Source organism: Heteronotia binoei, chromosome 2 (genome assembly GCF_032191835.1).
Source record: "Heteronotia binoei isolate CCM8104 ecotype False Entrance Well chromosome 2, APGP_CSIRO_Hbin_v1, whole genome shotgun sequence".
Taxonomy (NCBI): Eukaryota; Metazoa; Chordata; class Lepidosauria; order Squamata; family Gekkonidae; genus Heteronotia; species Heteronotia binoei.
The window spans coordinates 58,605,753-58,621,644 of NC_083224.1; the positions used below are offsets into that span (position 1 = coordinate 58,605,753).

The window sequence follows — 15,892 nt, forward strand, 5'->3', positions numbered from 1 at the left end:
TTAGGCAGAGAAGTATACAGGTGATGAGACCTATCTTTCAATGTCCATTTTCCTCCTTGGCAGAATATTCTGCTTGGCTATTCTTCTCACCCAAAAGGGGGGTCCCCCCAAACTGAGAAACTGGGCCAGCCAGTCTCCTCATAGTGTTGATTTTGGTATTGTGGAGACTGCAGTCCCAGACTGCTCTTGTTTGATAGGTAATACTAACAGCTGGACAGAATTGAGTACTATAAAGCAGTTATGGGAATTTGCCATTGCAGACTAACATTTTGTTTGGTACCCAACTTTTGGACAGAATCTAAAGCATGTGCAGCCACAGAACCAAGCACTCTTCCTTCAAGGAAGAATTGCAGTGGAAGGTATGGCTGTAGTGCTGTGGTATTTTTAACATTTCTACATCCTTGCGCTTATTGTTGCCATCCTGAATTGATATGCAGTGTGAGGAGAAGGCACGACACCTTCAGGAGCTTCTAGAATTGGCAGAGCAGAAGCTGCAGCAGACGATGCGGAAAGCAGAGACGCTTCCAGAAGTGGAGGCTGAGCTGGCCCAAAGGATAGCAGCGCTCACTAAGGCAAGTGCACAACCAGGAGCTGCCAGCAAAAGGTACAGAAAGCAGAATTCCCCTGAGATGAGGAGGAAGTTAGAGGAAACTTCTTCATCAAAGTTGTTTTCAGTTGGACAAATTTGAAATAAGAGACCATGAGGACCCTTGGTTTTCTGCAGTCAGCATGTTTAAGAATTGAGCTTAGGGCAGAGAATGTGAGAAGTGCTTGTAAACTCCGCTGTGTAGGTGCTACAAGGATTGCCAAGGGTCATAAAGAAGTAGTGTAGCAGGATTCAGAGGCCCACTAACTTTCTTCAACCTTTGTTTAGTGCAAAATTATTTTAGATATGAGTCTGTTCTTTGTACTTGAACTCTAAGCTTGAAAGATTCTATTCATCATTTTTGTTTGCCACTGATCCCAATTTCCCATAAATCCACCATGGATTTATAGTAGAGCATGTTAAGCCATATCCCCAGAGTTTGTAAACACTGCTGCCTCGTTGGAGACTGTCTTGTTTTGCACAGGCAGAAGAAAGGCATGGCAGTATTGAAGAACGACTACGGCAGCTGGAGACTCAGTTGGAGGAGAAGAACCAAGAACTGGCAAGGGTAGGTTAACTTCCATAGAGGAATTTAGTTTTAACACATCCCTTATGGTAGCTTCCCACATGTTTGCCTCTGGTCTCCAACCATATTGTCATAGACCAGCTTTTAAGGGATGTGGTTTGATGGCTTAAAATTGGAACAACCAATCACTCAAAAAGGCTACTTCACACATACAAATTTATGTGCTGTATTTGTGCTACAATCCTTTGCTCAGATATTCAGTTGTACTTAAGAATTGAATCCCAAGTTCTGAGCTGAAATGCGTATTTTCTCTAACTCTTCTCCTGTTTAGAACCCTTTATCTCCCTGCCACACAGCATCCGTTTATTAATCAGTCTGTTTTTCTTTTCTTGTGCTGATATTTCTGTGATTGATAACAATAGCAGTTTAAATTATTAACTTTGTACTGGGGAAATAGTTGCCAGTTTGTCATTCTTGTATTTTAGAATAAACTTGTGCTCAGAAGAATGGTGTTCACCTCTAATTTTCAGCATAATTAATATTCACAGAGATCAGTCTCTCTGCTAGTATAATTTGATGCAACTGTACCAATGACAGCTTAGAGCATACATTCTTGAAGCTTTTGATACAGTGGATGAGGGGGTCATAGCATGGTTGGTTAGTTGTGAAGACATTTCTGTGTCAATATGGGCTGGGTGCAGCGAAGGGTAATTTTTGGGTTTCTTTAATGATTAGAGCTATTTTTACAGCTGTCTTAAGGCAAATCTTCTTGGAGTTGCTTGACTGATCATGATTTTCCCCACAGGCCCGTCAGCGGGAGAAGATGAATGAAGAGCATAATAAACGGTTGTCTGATACTGTGGATAGACTGCTAAGTGAGTCCAATGAGCGCCTGCAGCTTCACCTGAAAGAGCGAATGGCAGCCTTAGAAGAAAAGGTATTACTGGCCCTTTTGTGGTGTGATGTTCACATACAGAAGGATAATTTTACTGAGCATCATGACATCTGAAGTGCTGTGGGTCTCAGAAGGGCCTAAAAAGTCGCTGAGACATTCAGTAGATTGATTAATTCAAAGTGCTACCATGCATGCCCAAGGTTTAACAATGCTACCCTTTTGTTGCTGTATGTGCCAGAGCAGAGGATTCTAGAGCAATCCTGGGGTTAGAAGTCTTGGAGAGTGACTTTGTTGTAACTGGCAAAACAGTCAGCATGTGAAGGTGTGGTCTGCCTCAGGCTATTTATCTAAATATTGGTAAAATTATACAGCAACCATAAATATTTCCAGTTAATCTGGATAGCTTACATATCTGCTAATCACTTAGGAACATAGGAGAAGCCATGTTGAATCAGGCCAGTGGTTCATCCAGTCCAACACTCTATGTCACACAGTGACTAAAACCTAGATGCCATCAGGAGGTGCCTACTTTGAAACTCAGCTGAACCGTTTAAGTGCCCCCACTACAATCTCCCTCCTAGTGAGTCTAACATCCACATGTGTGAATATGGACTTCCCTAAGCAGCTCAGTAGAAATAAATAATTCATTTCTGTTCTTAAAGTCCTCATGAGATAATTTATCAGCTGTCTTCAACCTGTGAAAAATAATCAGTCTTGGTATACTAAGAGTAGTACAGCAGACAATTCTTATTAGATCTCATAGATGTAAAGCACCTGCCTAGCTACACTGGTCACATTAAACAGTCCCTCATCATTTTAGGGTTTCCCCATAGTTGTGGAGTGGTCTAAGATGATGGTGGCATTAGCAAGCTTCGCAATATACATATGATAAAGGAACCTCTTTGAGGCTCCTGAATGGGAATGATATTGCATGTAATTAATTGTTCCAACTCTCTTGTAATCAGAGTTTCTTGGGATCTGTTCTATTACAACAGTTAAATTTTCACTTGGGAATGCAATAAATTGAAACCACAATGTCAAGATAATGAGTGAGGGCTGCTGGATTGAAACCTTCTTGAGAAAGACCTGTTTATCAGAACATTCTGTGCAAAGCATTTTTCAGGTGGGGGATGCATACCCAGGCATATTGCCACCTTCATTCCATGCTGATGTCCAGCCCGCAGTAGCCTCCTAATTCTATTTTATTACACTGCCAGTGTGGGGCCAGCATAGTAAGCACAGTGGTGGGATGAGATGTTGGAATGGCTTCTCCTATGCTCGTTCCTTTCTGATTTGTGGGGGATGCACTTTTAGTACTAACACATTACAGGAAAACCAGAGGCAGCTCCCATGCATTTGTGCAATCAGAATTAAAGCACATAGCAGCCATCAGATTGGATTCGTTTGCTTCATGAATCCCAGAACAAATGCTGTATAACCGTGAGGTTCTGGTTTAGGGAAACCAGATTTTTCTTTGCATGAACTCAGTGTCATTTGTAGCAAAATATTCCCCTCTGGCTAATGAGTCCAGAATTTAGGGAGCTGATGGGCCATTGCCTCTTGCATTACTTCATTTATGTCAGTGCTGATTAATAATAGCATTTCATAAGCAGGTGTAAGTGATTTTATGTGTGTGTAGGGAAAGATGTTCTGGTCTAATAGTTGCCTTTTTGAGAACAATTCTTCTAGAATTTTGGCAGGATGAACTTTGCTCAGCTCTGACAGTGGCAAGTTTTAGTGACCTTTGCAGCTTTCCCCATACTATCTGCTTTTAATAATGCTAATCAAAATGTTTGATGAACATATATATGAAACTGCCTTCTACTGAATCAGACCTTCAGTCCATGAAAGTCAGTATTGTCTACTCAGACTGGCAGTGGTTCTCCAGGGTCTCAAGCTGAGGTTTTTCATGCCTATTTGCCTGGCCCCTTTTTAGTTGGAGATGCCGGGGATTGAACCTGGGACCTTCTGCTTACCAAGCAGATGCTCTGCCACTGAGCCACCATCCCTCCCCTTAAGGACTGAAAGTGTTTCACATACCCTCTATAAATATTTATAATTTTTGTCTTGCTTTCTCTGTCAAGCTCAAAATATGCTGAAAACATCTGTCCTCCACAAAACCTTTAAATAAAAACCATTCTAATCTTTACAACAGTCTTGCAAGGTAGGTCAGTATTATTACATTTCTTTGAGGGGGTGAACAAACATGTGGACAAAGGAGACCCGATAGATGTTGTTTACCTTGACTTCCAGAAAGCTTTTGATAAAGTTCCTCATCAAAGGCTCCTAAGAAAGATTGAGAGTCATGGAGTAAAAGGACAGGTCCTCTTGTGGGCATTCGATTAAATTAAGAACATAAGAGAAGCCATGTTAGATCAGGCCAATGGCCCATCCAGTCCAACACTCTGTGTCACACAGTGGGCCCCAAAAATTATATATACACACACACACACACACACACACACACACACACTGTGGCTAATAGCCACTGATGGACCTCGGCTCCATATTTTTATCTAACCCCCTCTTGAAGGTGGCTATGCTTGTGGCCGCCACCACCTCCTGTGGCAGTGAATTCCACATGTTAATCACCCTTTGGGTGAAGAAGTACTTCCTTTTATCCGTTTTAACCTGTCTGCTCAGCAATTTCATCGAATGCCCACGAGTTCTTGTATTGTGAGAAAGGGAGAAAAGGACTTCTTTCTCTACTTTTTCCATACCATGCATTATCTTGTAAACCTCTATCATGTCACCCCTCAGTCGACGTTTCTCCAAGCTAAAGAGCCCCAAGCGTTTCAACCTTTCTTCATAGGAAAAGTGTTCCAGCCCTTTAATCATTCTAGTTGCCCTTTTCTGGACTTTCTCCAGCGCTATAATATCCTTTTTGAGGTGCGGCGACCAGAACTGCACACAGTACTCTAAATGAGACCGCACCATCGATTTATACAGGGGCATTATGATACTGGCTGATTTGTTTTCAATTCCCTTCCTAATAATTCCCAGCATGACGTTGGCCTTTTTTATTGCAAACGCACACTGTCTTGACATTTTCAGTGAGTTATCTACTACGACCCCAAGATCTGTCTCTTGGTCAGTCTCTGCCAGTTCACACCCCATCAACTTGTATTTGTAGCTGGGATTCTTGGCCCCAATGTGCATTACTTTGCACTTGGCCACATTGAACCGCATCTGACACATTGACGCCAACTCACCCAGCCTCAACAGATCCCTTTGGAGTTCCTCACAATCCTCTCTGGTTCTCACCACCCTGAACAATTTAGTGTCATCCGCAAACTTGGCCACTTCACTGCTCACTCCCAACTCTAAATCATTTATGAACAAGTTAAAGAGCATGGGACCCAGTACCGAGCCCTGCGGCACCCCACTGCTTACCGTCCTCCACTGCGAAGCCTGCCCATTTATACTCACTCTCTGCTTCCTATTACTCAGCCAGTTTTTGATCCACAAGAGGACCTGTCCATGACTCTCAATCTTTCTAAGGAGCCTTTGATGAAGAACTTTATCAAAAGCTTTCTGGAAGTCAAGGTAAACAACATCTTTCGGGTCTCCTTTGTCCACATGTTTGTTCACCCCCTCAAAGAAATGTAACAGGTTAGTGAGGCAAGATCTTCCCTTACAGAACCCATGCTGAGTCTTCCTCAATAACCCGTGTTCATCAATATATATAATTTTTTTTGGCCACTGTATGACACAGAGTGTTGGACTGGATGGGCCATTGGCCTGATCTAACATTGCTTCTCTTATGTTCTTATTACCTAATTGGGTTTTTGTAAAGATAATTGATATGTAATCACAGCAGATGTAATTCCCAATAATAAACCAATTTCTCCCCAAATAGTCGCTAAACTCACCTTTTTCTTGGGTCATCACTGGAGACCCTAATAACTATTCTAGAAGGAGCAATACTGTGAAGGTTTGTTTGTCACTAATTCCCACTGTTGTTTAGTTGCACAGAACTATACTGTTGAGTGGAGGAGGTTATGTGAATAACAGCTTTGCCTGCAGCACTTCGAATTAGTTGTCTGATGGTTAGACAAGGTATCATAGAATCATAAAGTTGGAAGGGACTCTTCCAGGTCATATAGTCCAACCCCCTGCACAATGCAGGAAATTCACAAGTACCTCCCACCTGTTCCCAGTCCAGAAGATGGCAAAAAACCCCCAAATCTCTCCAGGATCCCAGACCAATCCCTGGAGAAAAACTGTTGCCTAACCCCAAAGTGGTGAATAGTAATTCCCTGAGTGTGTAAGAAGCGGCCATGAGAACTAAGCACTGATTTAACCCTTCCCTCCTTCTCAAGATCTGCCTAAGTTCACAGGATCAGCATTGCTGTCAGATGGCCATCTAGCCTCTGTTTAAAGACCTCCAAGGAAGGAGAGCCCATCACCTTCCAAGGAAGGTTGTTCCACTGAGGAACCCCTCTAACTGTCAGGAAGTTCTTCCTAATGTTTAGTCAAAAACTCTTGATTTAATTTCAACCCATTGGTTCTCGTCTGACCGTTTGGGGCAACAGAAAACAATTCCCGCACCATTCTTTATATGACAGCCCTTCAAGTACTTGAAGACAGTGATCATATCACCTCTCAGTCATCTCCTCTCCAAGCTAAACATACCAAGTTTCTTCAGCCTTTCCTTGAAGAACGTGGTCTCCAGACCCATCACCATCTTTGTACCCTCCTCTGGATACATTCCAAGTTGTCTATATCCTTCTTAAATTGTGGGGTCCAAAACTGAACACAATACTCTAGGTGAGGTCTAACCAGAGCAGAATGAATCAATACCATCAGTTCAATTGATCTGGACACTATACTTCTGTTGGTACAGCCCACAATTGAATTTGCCTTTTTAGCCACCGCATCACAGTGCTGACTCATGTTCAGTGTATGGTCCACTAAGACCCCTATATCCTTTTTGCACATACAACTGCAAAGACAAGTCTCCCCCATCCTATAATTATGCATTTGATATCCCTGTTAAAATTCATTTTGTTAGCCCAGTTTTCCAGCCTGTCAAGATCATCCTATATCTTAACTCTATCTTATACTATATTTGCTACCACTCCCAATTTAGTATCATCTGCAAATTTAATAAGCATTCCCTCTATTCCTTCATCCAAATCATTTATAAAAACGTTTCACAAAACAGGTCCCAGGTTAGATCCTTGAGGGACTCCACTTGTCACTCCTCTCCAAGAGGATGAGGAACCATTAACAAGCACTTTTGGGGTGTGGTCTGTCAACCAGTTACAAATCCAACTAACAGTAATAGGATCCAAACTATATTTTACCAACTTGTCAACAAGAATATTATGTGGAACCTTACCAGAAGCTTTACTGATATCAAGATAGACTATGTATAATTGCTTGCACTGTCCCCAAAGGCAGCCTTTGGCTAAGTACAGGTGTGATTAATGTTGTCTGTGACAGTCATGCCATGACCTTCTAGGAATATTTCCTGACTTTTCTGGAAAGTAGCCTTTCAGTGTGGCCTCTGAGGTTTTTTTCTCAGCTTGAACTACATTGTCTCTCCACCACCACATTTGTAATTACTCACCTTTGCTTTTCAAGAACACGTTGTTACAAGAACTGGAAAGTACCCAGAAACAGATTGAGGAGCAGCAGCATGACAAGGTAAACTCCGTTCCAGTGCACATTGCAAAGACTGTGAGGTGTGCTTGTCTGCTAATGTGCATTTTTGGTGCCTTGGTAAATGCACTGGCACTGCATGATTGGAAGATGATTGTATCATTATCATCAGTAGTTCCACCAGCACTAACTGTTTTAGGTTGCTATAAGCTGCCATGTATTCCTGTTGGCTTCTCTATTATAATGTAAAAGTCTGGTCCTAACCTGCATTCTCCTTTTCACAGTGTGATCTCACTGAGGCCTATGTGTTCCTATCATGTCCATATTTAGTATAATCTTACCAGGAATGGCATCTGGATTGTATCAGAAGGTTAAAATGTGAATAACTGTGGTCCTGTCTAGTTGTGGCTGAGATGGCTGGATGTATTATTTAAAGGCCAAAATTTGCCAAGCAATATTGGTGATATTTTTGCTTTTATCTTTCTGTTGAATCAGAACATTTAATATATCAAATTATCATTGGACTACCTATAGTGACCATGGATATTCGATTGCGGAACTCCATCATTAGCAATAGCAAAGACTGGAAGCTGCGTGTTTATAAAATGTGCTGTTAATAGCTGACTTATGGCAGCCCCATAGGATTTTCAAGGCAAGAGATGTTCAGAGATGATTTGCCATTGCCTGCCTCTGTATGGCAATGCTAGACTTCCTTGGTAGTCACCCATCCAATAAATAACCAGGGTCGATCCTTCTTAGCGTCAAAGATCTGACTTAGAGCAGGTAGTGTGAGGAAAAGCCCCCTACTTTTCATACATATGGACATCGTGATCACCAGTATGGTTGCCAGGGTGCCTGGAGTTTGACTCTCACACATCTGCTCTAAGAAGTGGACTTTGCTTACAGTTTCTAAGGCTTATGTGGATACTATAAGCCTCAGCTTTGCAGCAGCATTCTACATCTCTGAAGGGTGTTAGCCAGAACTACAGACATGCTCCAGCTGCTCCTTGTGTGCCCAGTCTTGGCCACTGCAGTGGAAGAAGCCAGGCCACCATGTTTCCAGCCTGCTTCCATGAACCAAAGGCTTAACACCACCAGAATCCATCTTGCTTTCCTGATCCAAGCATACCCTGCCAGGCTGGACTCCATTCCTTCTTAGTGGGAAGATCACCCACCCTGTGTCACCCTTTGCCTGCAAGCAACCCATTTGCCTCATGAATGGATTAATAGCCCAACTGTTAGTCCTGATTGTTTAGCAGAACCTTAAACAATGTTTCCTGCCCATAAGATGATGGGATAAGAAGAAGAACATCTCCTGTCATTGTCAACTCTTTTGTCTACCCGGGTGATACCTAGGCCAGTATTTGATTCCCTATTGTCACCTTCCCAGATAATCCCATTTAAACTTAAGTATCCAGCCATTCCCATTCTCACCCCAGTCTAATACCTTGGAGCCGCCTCAGGCAACATTGCAGCTTGGAAATTTCCAGGTTCACGGGACTAAGGTGAAGTTCATTGGTTAAAGCTGACACCCAATTGGATGTCACCAAAGAACTCACCATTGGCTCTGCTAATGTCCAGCATCCTTGGTCATCACAGAGCCTCCCCCCTGCTCCTCCCCAAGACCTCCCAGCCCCTAAGGGTCTAAGGGAGTCTATTTAACCTCTGACCCAACTCCACTCATGTGTGCATCTAACAGTATCCCAGGTCCACTGTCTAGATCCATCCCCAATTCTGGCCACAGTTTTGGGTCCATTTCCCCTGTCCTCTTATGTCGCCATTGGAAACCTTCCTGGAAGACTACGATGGTAAATATTACCCTGTTTGTCTACCCATATATGTTCCCCTATCAATGTATCTATATTTCTTAGACCTGTGTGAATGTGTGATTGTTTTGTATTTTTATCTTGTGTGAAAGAACTATTATTCCAAATAAATTACAATTGGTTTTTATTAAATTAGAGTCCTTTTATTGAGCATTCACCTTCTGGATGGTTGAGCCTGGTATACATTTGGTAAAAAGATTCCTATTAAGCCGGGTGTCCACCTAACTAATTCCCCAACCTCGTTTTGAGGGCATTTGGCTTAACAGAAGCCTGGGCCTTCCAGGTCAGGACAGGTGCGTATTTCAAAGATGAAGAAGAGAAGGTTTTTATAATCCTCTTTTCTCTACCTTAGGGAGTCTCAAAGCAGCTTACAATTCCTGCCATTCCCCACCACAGGCACTTTGTGAGGGTGCTGAAAGAGTATTGAGAGAACTGTGACTGGCCCAAAATCACACAGCAGGCTTCATGTGTAGGATTGGGGGAACCCTGTTCTCCAGATTAGAGTTCACTGGCTCTCATTTTTATACAACAAACTCTAGATAGTTGTTCATTTTCCATTTGGGGATATGCTTCTGTTTCACAGGGTTTTGGGGTTTTTTTGAGTGCTCAAAACCCCCAATATTTTCTTGGGTGTCAGATAAGATCCTTCCCTAATCCTTCCCCACCTGCAATTGGATAGTGTCTATGACGGCTGTGGTTGTAAAAAACTGAAATCTGTTTGCCTGTACTGCTCTTGTTTGGCTAATTTGTCCCTAATGAGCAAAGCCAGATCCCCTACTTGACTGTCTCTAGGCTGCTGCTGGCTAGGTTGACAAAATTTGCTTTTCGATTCTTTGTTGCAGCTTGTAGCAATGGCATTTTAAAAAATGTGGATCCAAGCTGAGGTTGTTCTTTTGACATTCTCCAATACTGTACATTGCTCAAGCTTAAAAACAATATCCTTTGCATTAAAAGTGTGTGTGTAGGGGGGCGGAATATCAGCAGCTGCATAGCTGTCCCCTGCAGGAAAGCTATATTCAAGTAGCATGTATTTTGCACCTCTTATCTGTAATGTGTGGAAAAGAAATTGTGTCCTTATCTCTATAATGAAAATTTGCAGTTGAGGCTTGCCCTCAGTGAATATCTGACTGTGCCTTGACTAGGGAAGGGAACAAGTTAATTCTATAGCTGTGGATTGCTCACTTAAACTGTCTTTTGCTGGTATGCTTGTAGGTGTTCGCTGAGCAATATCAAGAATGCAATCCAGTGCACAAATGCATTTGCTTCAGTTTGGTGTGGTTAAGAGTGCAGACTCTAATCTGGGGAGAACCAAGGTTGATTCCCCACTCTCCCATATGCACCTGCTGAGTGACCATGGGTCAGTCACAGTTCTTGAAAGAGCTGCTCTCTCAGAGCAGTTCTAGAAAGAACTCTCTCAGTCCCACCTACCTCACAGGGTGTCTGTTGTGGGGAGAGGAAGGGAAAAGGAGATTGTATGCCACTCTGACTCCAAGTGAAGGGCAGGGTATAAATCCAATGTCCTCTTCTTCTTTTCTTCTTCTGAAGCAGGAAGTGCCTGTTTCTTACCCTTTTGTCAGCCTCTTTGCCCCAGATATGTTTGCTTTCCTCTGTTTTGCCTTCAGAACAGTCATCTGCCATTATCTGCATTAAATGTGCTTTCCTTTATGTGCGAAGTATGTTTGACATGGTTGCTTTTAATGGAAGTTTTCACTGGGGGGAGGAGAAAGATTGGTGATACTGACTGTAATGAAACCATTTCTTGTTTTATTCTGAACAGAGAAGGCTGTCAGAAGAAATTGATAAACTGAGATTAGAAATTGACCAGTTAAAGACAAGGAGTGGATCTTTTCTTGACAGTGTCCATACAAGGTAAGGATGCTCTATTCCTTTTACATGATGCAGCAGAATATTCAGGAACTTCAATAGCTAACCTATCAAGAGCCTCCAAGGGGAAATGCTGTGCTGGAGGGTTTTCTGTCTGGACTGGTGGCTCAGGCTATGTTTTGTTTCCAGGATTTTCATCTTGATGATATGTTATCCCTCTCAGTTGTTGCACAGTGAAACAGAAAGAACCATCAAGTGTTCATTCCTATATGAGAGCATTTTTTCCAGCATGCTCATTGTCTTGCAATACTTGCTTGGTTTCTTCTTCACCTTACTGTATTTTGGAGTCTTAGAGTTTAATAATCATGACTGGATCCAAGTGGGGAACTCATAAATTATGAATTAAGAACCAAAAATACAGCAAATCTAAGGGCCAAATAAACATACAACATAAATATTATCAAATATACAAAAATACATGTATTTCTTACAAATCATATAAAAACAGATATAGGTCTAAATAGTACTCAAACCAGGTTAAAATCATACAGCTTTATCAAGCATAAACCATGTGTAACCAAGACCCATATGTGTTTTGACCAATTTGACCTTCCTCAGTGTTCAAGCATATTTATTGCACATTGGTTCCAGATAACACAGTACTAAAATGGACAACTGAAAATTGTTCTCGAGGAGAAAGGAAGAAGTTTCAAAAACCACATTTTTAATATAATGGAAGGACATGTTAAAGAGATCTCTTGAGTTACTTATAATAAATCTCTGTGACTGAAGGCAGAGATATGTACTACACACTGCTATTTGCTATTGGCTCCAGACTACATTAAGAATATATTTTCCTTGGACCATGAGAGAAAGGTATTTTTTTCTTGATTTTCTCTGATTTATAGGTGACTTGATTTTAATTCTTTATATATTTCCTGATTTTTTTTTACAAAAAAACCATATTGTGTTCATCAAGATATTATTGAATATTTCTACAGACACATAATTGAAGTATCGTTCAAGATACTAGTACATGACCAGGACAGAAAGTATTTAAAATGTGGCCTCTGTACTATTCCAGTTTTGAAAAAAGAGATGTCAAAGACTGCAGCATTATTGGACCATTGCATTAGTTTATCATGCAACTAAAGTGATGTTGAGAATCTTACAGCAAAGACTGCTACCATATATGGAATGGGAAATGCTAGCTGTTCAAGCTGGATTCAGAAAAGGAAGAGGCAGTAGAGATCGTATTCCAAATTTATGTTGCTTAGTGAGCATACAAGATAATTTTAGAAGAAAATCTTCTTGTGTTTCTTAGTACAGCAAAGCTTTTGACTGTGTGAATTATGAAAAACTATGGTTGGTTTTACAAGAAATGGGTGTGCCACAGCATCTGATTGTTTTGATACACAACCTGGGACAGAATAGGGAGAAATAGAATGGTTTATAGATGTCAAAGGTGCAGGCAAGGATTTATTTTATCTCCCTGTCTCTTCAATCTGTATGCATAAGGAAAACTTAATTAGATTTAGATGAAGGTGGAGTGAAAATTGGTAGAAGGAAGATTAACAATTTGAGATATGCAAATTATACCACATTACTGGCAGGAAGTAGTGAAGACTTGAAATGACTGCTGTTGAAGGTTAAAGCAGAAAGTGTCAAAGCAGGATTATAGCTGAATATCAACAACACAAAAGTAATGACTACTGAGGAATTATACAATTTTAAGACTGACAATGAAGAAATTGAAATTGTTCAAGATTTTCTGTTCCTTGGCTACATCATCAACCACAAGGGAGACTGCGATCAAGAAATCAAAAGGGGATTGAGATTGGGAAGAGCAGCCATGAAGGAGCTAGAAAAGATACAAGTGTAGGGATGTGTTGCTAGCAACCAAGATCATGTTAATTCATGCCATAGTATTCTCCATTACTATGTTGGAACATGGAAGTTGGACAATGAAGAAAGCTGACAGGAAGAAAGTTGAATACTTTGAAACATGGTGTTGGCCCTGACCTGGATAGCCCAACAAAGCCTAATCTCATCAGCTCTCAGAAGCTAAACAGTGTTGACTCTGGGAAGTACTTGGATTGGAGACCTCCTTGAAATAACAGTAGTCAGAAGGACAGAGGCCGGCTTTATTCAGCCACCTCTCTGAATATCCTCCAGGTCCCCAGACGGGTCAGTCAGCAGATATTGCCATGACGTCCAGGTGCCAACACACACATGCACACAAAAAATACAATAATACCAAAAAGGGAGGGGGGAATGTGGTGTTGGAAGAGAGTTTTACAGATATGGTGGACTGCCAAAAAGACAAAATGGGTGCAAGATCAAATCAAGCCTGAATTCTCCTAGAAACTGAAATGATTAAACTGAGGCTATTGTACTTTGGTAAAATTATGAGAAAACAAGGGTCCCTGGAAAAGATAATAATGTTGAAGTTGAACTTAGCAGGAAAAGAGGAAGATCAAACATGACATGGGTTGACTCAATCAAGAAAGCCATGGTCCTCATTTTGCAAGACCTGAGCAACAATAGGTCATTATGTTAATGATAGGACATTATGGAGGTCATTAATAATTCATAGGGTTGTCGTAAGTTGGGAGCAATTTAATAGCATTTAACACAAACTCACACACTGCTGTCCCTTGTCAGGGCTGGCACCCATACACTGCCCTCTGCTGCTGAGAATATTTCTCCCTGGAAGAGGGAAGTGTTTTACTTCTTTAACTAGAGCTGGTTTGGGGGAGTTTCAGGAAGCCAACATTTTCTTGCAACAATGATAGAAAATACCTCATTTGTGATCCCCATATATCCACATACAGGGGACCTGTTTTACTAATAAGTTGACATAGACAGTTTTCAGAAATGTGACTTCTGTTGCAGGAGAAGAAAGTGCAAATAACAGAGAATGTTTCTATTCTTTTTGGCATCTACAAAATCGCTATTAACATTTAGTAGGAGTTAAAATCTGACAGACTGCAATTTCTGAGTGAACCAGTAGAGGGCACAACCACATAAACATGCATTCCTGCAGAATAGCGGCAAACTTTTGCAGCTCTGCAGCTGTCCATCGTATTGCAGCCTTACTGATGGATAGGAGGAATGACTTCTAATGATCTTTAGAACACCAGAAGGTCTCTTTACACACATGCAGCATTGCTCTTGTGTGTGATTTCATTTTGTATCTCTCTGCCTTATTTTTAATTTACATTATTTGTAGTCCTCTGTTCTCACCAAGAGTCAAGGCAGATTACATAGTGTATAGTATAGCCGAAAGCCCCTGTATGTTTATCAAAACATTTAAAAACCATTTCATTACAATATTATCCATGTACAAAAGTCTTTTGAATAGTTCAGTTTTGCATAGCTTGTGGAAATCCAGGGCGACTGGTTGGCTGCTGGACTAGATGGATCACCGGTCTGATACAGCTAGCTCTTCTTATATTCTTAAGAGAATGGAAATTCAGGCAGGCCATTCTGTAAGAGAGGGCCCACAACTTGTATTTGTTGATTTTACCCACATTTGTAGGCTGGCACCTGCAGAAGGCCCTGCTCAGATAAGCTAGGCTTTCATGGTGAAGCATAGAGGGAAAGTCATGAAAACTATGAAGAGCTTTGCATGTGATAGCCAGTATCTTGAATTCATCCAGGTAACTATTGGGCAGCCAGTGGAAAGGCTGCAGAATGGGAATGATATGCATGCTGTGTCTACCTCCTGCTAATAACTGCCTTTAAGTCTCCAAGTTACTTTGAGAGGAGACCTAGAGTGCATTAGAGTAGTCTGGTTTCTGTGTTACTGTGACATGGATCCAGGTGGCCAGTTCAGCTGTTTCAAGGTAGGGGGGGCAACTTCTGATTTAGACAGAGTTGGAAGAAATCTTTTGTAGCTGCATTAACTTGCTTCTGTAGAAGTCATATGGATCCAGTATAACCTCTAGGCTCTTTACTGAGGTAGCAAGGATCAACTGAAACCCCACAAAAGAGGAGAGCATAGTATCCTTTAAGCTCTACTTTCCCAACCAGCATTGCCTCTGTCTTTCCAGGATTTAGTTTCAATTTATTCATTCTTAGGTACTTAACACCAGTAGCCAGTCAGTGATCCAGGACCAGGAGATTTGGATAAGGAGATATAGAGCTGGGTATCATCAGCATATTGATTTGGGCTTTACTTAGAGATTGAAAAGCATGGAGCACTCCCTCTCAGTAGGTTGCACACTGATAATTTGTTTCCAACAGCAACTCTTTGAGTCTGGTTCATGAGGAATGATTTGTACCAGTTCAATGCTTATTTTGTGTCTCTGAATGTCTCAGTGAGATGGCATGGCCCACTGTATCAGGGGCTGCTGATAAATCCAGTAGGAACCACAAAGAGGCAAGGTCTTTGTCTGCATTAGATAGAGGCTATTAACTAAATACAATAGCCATCTGTCCCATAGCCCAGATTGAAAAGGGCCCAGAACAGATGAGTTATCCAAGAAGACCTGGAGTGGTCCACTATTGTTCTCTCAATCTCTTTGCTTAGAAAGGGTAGATTAGTAACTGAGCAGTAATTGCTCACATCATTTTTCTGTAAGGTTTTTTTTTTAAGTAGTGCATCTATGTATGACTGAGGAGGG

At 41.4% G+C, this 15,892-nt stretch overlaps 1 protein-coding gene across 6 annotated transcripts in view; it reads left to right on the forward strand.

The window, feature by feature from the left end:
• The window catches only part of PPFIA4 (PTPRF interacting protein alpha 4), a 285,024-nt gene that overhangs the window by 175,827 nt on the left and 93,305 nt on the right, over positions 1 to 15,892 (forward strand). For all 6 annotated transcript variants that reach the window (XM_060231094.1, XM_060231093.1, XM_060231095.1 and 3 more), the window contains 5 exons: positions 438 to 576; positions 1,075 to 1,154; positions 1,918 to 2,049; positions 7,597 to 7,659; positions 11,218 to 11,309. In XM_060231094.1, coding sequence (XP_060087077.1) covers positions 438 to 576; positions 1,075 to 1,154; positions 1,918 to 2,049; positions 7,597 to 7,659; positions 11,218 to 11,309 — 506 coding nt within the window. The remainder of the gene's footprint in view (positions 1 to 437; positions 577 to 1,074; positions 1,155 to 1,917; positions 2,050 to 7,596; positions 7,660 to 11,217; positions 11,310 to 15,892) is intronic.